Source organism: Cystoisospora suis (genome assembly GCF_002600585.1).
Source record: "Cystoisospora suis strain Wien I chromosome Unknown contig_4027, whole genome shotgun sequence".
Taxonomy (NCBI): Eukaryota; Apicomplexa; class Conoidasida; order Eucoccidiorida; family Sarcocystidae; genus Cystoisospora; species Cystoisospora suis.
In genome coordinates, this window is record NW_027156820.1 from 20072 (window position 1) to 25778 (window position 5707).

General features: G+C 42.2%; 3 protein-coding genes across 3 annotated transcripts in view; 2 read left to right on the forward strand and 1 right to left on the reverse strand.

The window, feature by feature from the left end:
* CSUI_007566 (trypsin domain-containing protein) overlaps positions 1-1217 on the forward strand; it is a gene marked incomplete at its 3' end in the record, with an annotated part of 3387 nt that extends 2170 nt beyond the window's left edge. Inside the window, exons 4-5 of the mRNA XM_068067711.1 lie at positions 80-187; positions 933-1217. Coding sequence (XP_067920314.1) covers positions 80-187; positions 933-1217 — 393 coding nt within the window. The remainder of the gene's footprint in view (positions 1-79; positions 188-932) is intronic.
* Positions 1218-2438: 1221 nt separating this feature from the next.
* CSUI_007567 (uncharacterized protein) lies at positions 2439-3162 on the forward strand. Its single transcript, XM_068067712.1, has one exon. The coding sequence runs from the start codon at positions 2636-2638 to the stop codon at positions 2861-2863; it is 228 nt and encodes a 75-aa protein (XP_067920315.1). The 5' UTR covers positions 2439-2635; the 3' UTR covers positions 2864-3162.
* Positions 3163-4522: 1360 nt separating this feature from the next.
* CSUI_007568 (thioredoxin domain-containing protein) lies at positions 4523-5707 on the reverse strand (the record flags this gene model as incomplete). Its single annotated transcript, XM_068067713.1, has 2 exons — positions 4523-4764; positions 5476-5707. Coding segments are annotated over 2 exons (280 nt in total), but the record flags the coding sequence as incomplete, so codon positions are not given.

The window sequence follows — 5707 nt, forward strand, 5'->3', positions numbered from 1 at the left end:
CCTCTTTTCTTCTCCTTCATCTCTTCTTTTCTTCTTCTCCTCTCTTTTTCTTCTCTTTTCTTCTCCTTTTTTGCTGTAGAAAGGGAAGATGGGGACTTCAGATGGCACACCCGTCTTTCTGTTGAATTACGTGGAGCAAGGTCGCTTCCAGGAAGAAGAAGATGACGAAATTGTTCTCCTCAGCTCCGTAAGTTCTTCTCAATTCTCTCTTTTCCCATCTACGTTAGTATCTGATATACCTCTGGATGTGTAGGTCATTCTTTCTCTCTTGTCTTCTCTTCCCTTTTCTCTCACTCTTTTTCTACGTATCGTGGTTTACATGTAGAAAGATGTCTTTCTTATACAGTACATCTGTATGAAGTCACATTCTTTTCTTCTCGAGCATGCATAGAGAGAAAGAGAGAGAAGTGATAGGGACTACAGTCATCACTCCGCTGCAAGTTTGTCATGTCTCTATTCTCTTTTTCCTATCTAAGCCATCGCCTTCGCTTTCTTCTTCTTCTTTTTCGTCCTTTAGGGTTATTTGCTCTTTCAGAATGAAGAGATGCGTATGTCTGTAGTAGTAGTAGTAGGTGTGTACACTCCAGACATCTCTTTAGTATCTTTAAACGCCGTGCAGGTCATTCATCTCCGGGTGTCTATCTAAGAGAATTCTAGCTTTCTTCTCAACAAGTGATTCTTCACTCCATTTATACCACGCTGTCTTGTTCTTTCTTTCGATCTCTCCTATCTTCTATTCTATTCTGTCTTTCCTCGTGTTAGCTCTCCTTTTGTTTCTTTCTTCTTCCTCCTTGTCTTGTCTTCTTGTTATCTCGTTCTCTGCATAGTCCCATTTCTTATTCTTATCATCTTGTCTTCTTTCGTTCTTTCTGTCCTTCTGCATGTATGCTGTGACTATCTTCTTCCTCCTTTCTTTCCTTGCTTTCTTTCAGATCTTAGCGTCGGACGTCACGATAGGATATGAAGCCGCGCCGTCTGTCGTGGTTTCGGTCCAAGGAGAGAAAGTGCAGAATTTGTCTCAGCTGGCTTTTTTGATTGAGACGTCTAAAGATCCCTTCATTACTTTCGTCCTTGAAATACAAGGGAGTCGAAATCTCCCTCTTATTCTTGATCGAAAAGATGCTAAGAGAGTGACAAAGGACATCTTGGAGAAACATCGCATAAGGAGCGATAGATCTCTCCATTATAAACTTCTTCATTCGCCCTTCTCATCTTAGATGGCGGTTGCATCGTCAATATCCTATCTAGATGTATGACTATGGGTCTATGCAGGTAGATATGGGCGTAGGGATCTGTGTGTGTATGAATGGAAGGGTGTGTATGTGTTGTTGATGAGGGGATGTATAGGGAGGGTTTAACAAAAAACGAATGCATATGTAGGAAGATGTATGTATGAAGTAGATGCATGTATATGTATATGTATGGGTGTATGTATGTAGAGAATATCTCCATGCACATTCATTGGCCAAGCGTAACTAGGGGGACGGCTCCACGGGATGTATGATACGTATGTATGTGTGATATGTGTATATACGTGTAGATAGATATTTGTTAAGTAGACACGTGTGCTGTAGGCGGGTGTATGTATCAATACATGTATGTATATATAGGCGTGTATGATACCTTTCTTTCGTCGACCGGTGTAGGTGTATGACTTGAGAAATGTCATGTTTCATCTATCTCTCTTCGAGAGGGTTTGTCAAGATCTAGCTAGCTGGTTTAGCTAGCTCTCTCTCGCGTCGATCCATTCATGTCTCGTTGAATTTGTTTTACCACAGTGTAGCATAAGTGGATTTTCGTGATCAGTCTTGTTCTCCCGAAGCTTCTGTTTCACAGGTCTTTCGTGTCTGTTCATCGCGGAGTCTTTGTCCGGATCTTGTGTGGCGTAGACGACCAGGAGAAAGGAAGATATTGAGGATGGCTAGAGAAAATCAGAGAAGAAAAAGAAAAGAAGGAAATGGGATAATAGGAAGTAACGATCATCGTTGTCATTTCCTTGAGGTGTATGTACACCACACACACAGCGCTTCGGCAGGAGAGGCGTAGGGAGGAATGTCGACTCCGATTGCTGCAATTTTATCCAACAACTGCATGTGACTGCATGTGTGAAGTCGATTCAGAGCGACTTCTTTGCTCGAAATCGATTGTTAAAAAGAAAGAAAGAAAGACCTGAAAGAGGTTTCAGGGAAGAAGCGAAATGGAGACGAAGGAGACAAGATGGTGTTCTCTCCGGGTTGTGTTCAACACCCAAGAGGACTCCAAGTAGTCGGATAGTTGGCTAGCTATGTAGCTAGCTAGCTAGCTGAGACATTTGTTTGAGGATGTTGTTTTTTGGTGTCTTTCTTTTGTCCCAAGATTTTGTCTTGACTACATTCATTCACCTCGCTAGCTAACTTCGTTTTGTCTGGCGAGACCTCACTTAAGGAATATCGAGGTGGAAAGAATCTTACGAACACGTGGTTTACTTCACTTTTCGTATCTAGTGAAGAAAGAACGAAAGAATGGAGAGTCAAGCCATCCATCGATCTATCTTTCCTTGTATCGTCGCTTGGTTTGAGGCTCTACCATAGGTCCAGCTAGCTAGTCTTGGCTTTGTTTGTCCCCTTGCCGACCTCTCTGGAATTCAGACCATTGAATGGATGATCGATTGATCATTCTCTGTATCATAGGAAGACCGACCGGAGAAAGAAAAGGAGGAGAGCAAAGAAGAAGAAGAAGAAGGAAAGAACAACTCTTCGAAATCAGCACAAGAAGAGACAGACAGATATTGGCCGGTTTCGCCTTCGTTTGTCTGTCTGTCTCAACGGTAGGGATACGGAAAAGAAGGTGGACAGGGAGTGAGTCGTTGTGTGTAACTCCATGATTACTGAAGAGAAGATTTTTTGTTTCAGTAATGATCATGAACGGAAAAGAGGATTATCATCTTGCCTAAGACATGTGAGGAGGCGTCTGTCCATTTGCGAGACTTTTTGTCTTACGTGACAGGATGAATGCAACCATAGAAAGACACAGGAGAGTTTTTGACGTGACTTCCTCCTCCTGTCGTCTGGGCTTTTTCTTTCTTCATCTTCTCATTTCTGGTCCTTGTTAATCATGGCTGTTGTTCTCTTCTTTCTCATCTGAAGTGTGTTACTCTCTCTCGACTGGTAGGTTGTATGGTAGTAGTATAGGGAGGGAGGAGGAAAGGAGGCCTTCTTCTTCTCTGCTGTAAAAAATGACTGCTCGGCGCCACGAAGTGTGTCCTTGTACGTTAAGATTCTCATGGAGGAAAGAAAAGATGACGAGAACATGAACAAAAGCTAAATTACCATCTCGAGAGAGACATAGCTAGACACAACACAACCGTTCAGCGAGCTTCTTTCTCAGGCAGAAATCTCCCTCTTTGATCCTTCACCCTCATTTATCCATCGATATCTCTTCCATTCGTCTGAGCAACCTTTCTATCTCTGTCTTTCTGCCCTCTTCCTATCCTTCATCGTCGTCACTTCGTAATTCCTGTCTGTCGTCATCTCCACTCGCGAAATCTCTAGCTTCATACAAACCAACCCAGGAACTCTACTACTGCTGCAGTCTATCCCGAAGTCTGCCTCTTCTTTTTTCTTCATAAAAGTCAGGAACATCTCCATCATAAAGATGATGTGTTTCTTCCTTTCAACTCCTGAGGTTGAAAGGTGGGTTGCTTTCCCTTTCTAACAAAGAATACTCCTGCAAGTCGAAGAGAAGCTTTTTCTTTCAGCAGAATCTCCCTAAGCAGCAAAGCCACCCCGAGTCTTATAGACGACAGGCGGAGTGAAGAAGATGAACTTCTGTCTTTGTCTTTCATGGAAACTGGGGGTTTCTCTCTTCAGAAAGGCCCTCTTTGCTGTCAAAAGTTTGTATAGAAAAGAATAGAAGAATGAGAGACTTCACCTTCAGGCGTTGAGCTGAGAGGTTGTTCTCCTGTTTCTTTGACACCGCTAGGTAATCAGAGGATTGTGTCTGTGTGTACAGTCGATGAAGGAAGTTCTTCTGTCTTTCTTCTTTCTCTGTAGTTTGTTAGAAAGAAATCGCCGCAAGTTTTTCAAGCTATTCTCTGGGATTTGACGAAGTGCACGAGGGAGACGATAGCCTGGCCTACTACACTCCCACATAGGTATCTCGCTACGCACACTAAACAGTTATGCACATATCTGTCTATCTACGTATCCATCTATCGATCTGCCTTGGATGGGTCTATCTAGCTACCTATATACTTATCTAATTGAAAATAGATAGGTAGATCAAGGTAGGTGGACAGATCAAGATAGATCAAGACAGGGGGTAAGTAGATACAGGGGTGTGCGGAAGAGGGACGTCGATTAGGAGGACGAGGATTGCTCTGCCATGTATGAGAATGTATTCTCTATGTAGCTAGCTAGCTAGCTACGTCGTCGTCGGTTGTGTCACTTCATTCACCCTCCTAAGTGTTTGGTGAACTCAGTAAACCTTTTCACTCTCTTCTTAAGACCTTCTCTTTTTCGTCATAATTATCTCTTCTTTCTATCTTTTCTTCTATCCAAGACCTTAATCTTCTTGACAATGAAAAACCAAGAGTTCTAGACTCTCTTTGAAAACACTCTTGAAAAGAGACGCTGGAGAAAGATATACACCAACTGATTCAGTAAGTTCGGGTGTATAGACATCGCAGTATACAGAGAGAGCAAGAGAATCAATTGACCTGTATCTTTTCGTTTCTTATTACTCGTCATCTTCAGAGGAACCTCCTTCATTATCGCTGAGTTCTCTCTGAAGATCAAAGAACGGACATCATACAGAAAAGCTAGGCAAATAAAATTATGAGGACAAGGAAGAAAGCTCTCTCTCTCCTTCGAGAAAGACAGAGAGAGTAAGTCAAACGCCCAGCGAGAATGATCTCGGGCGTATGTACATACACTCCGAGAAGGAAATGCAGAAGAACGGGAGAGAGAGACAGAGAGAGCAAAATAGAAACATATATTGAATTACAGCCAAGTCTTTTCTACTCTTGCTCTTCGTCTACACATACATATAGACTTATCACTCCTTTCGCTTCACTTCTTTTCTACTTCTATCTTCCTACACGTGCTAAATAGATTGAAAAAGGGTTTGCTAAGACTGCCGACTCTCATGAAGAGAACACCCAAGGAAACCTATTCCGTTAGTACCACACAGTACATTCACGCGGAGAGAAATCATCGTATACAGAGAACCTTATGTACATGCGTATATACTCGAGATGTATATAGATAGATACATACAGATGTGTATGTCCGTGTGTATAAAACGAAGCAAGAAAGAGTATGTATGTAGGTATTAGGTATGGATATGTTCGTATACATGAGAAGAGACACATGAAGTTTTCTACACACTCGAAACACATGAACTCTCCTACATCTTCATTGAATGAAAGAAAGAAAGGAGAGAAAGAAAGTCCAAAAAGCTGAAGAGAGAGAGATTTTGTATCTAGTTTCGACTTACTCCAGGCAGTTTAGTGGCGACGCGGTGTTTGAGAAGAAGTTTCTCGAGTCTGGAGGTGGGAAAGTCATCGACGCCTCCAAGAGCTTGAAAACCAACGAGTGTATATACAGCTACACCATTCTTAAAGAGGACCACCGAAGGCAAGCACCGAATGTTCAGCTTCGAAGTAAAGAAAGGAGCTTTCTCTGCATTCAGTCTAGAACCACATGGAGAAAGAAAGAAAGAAGATAAA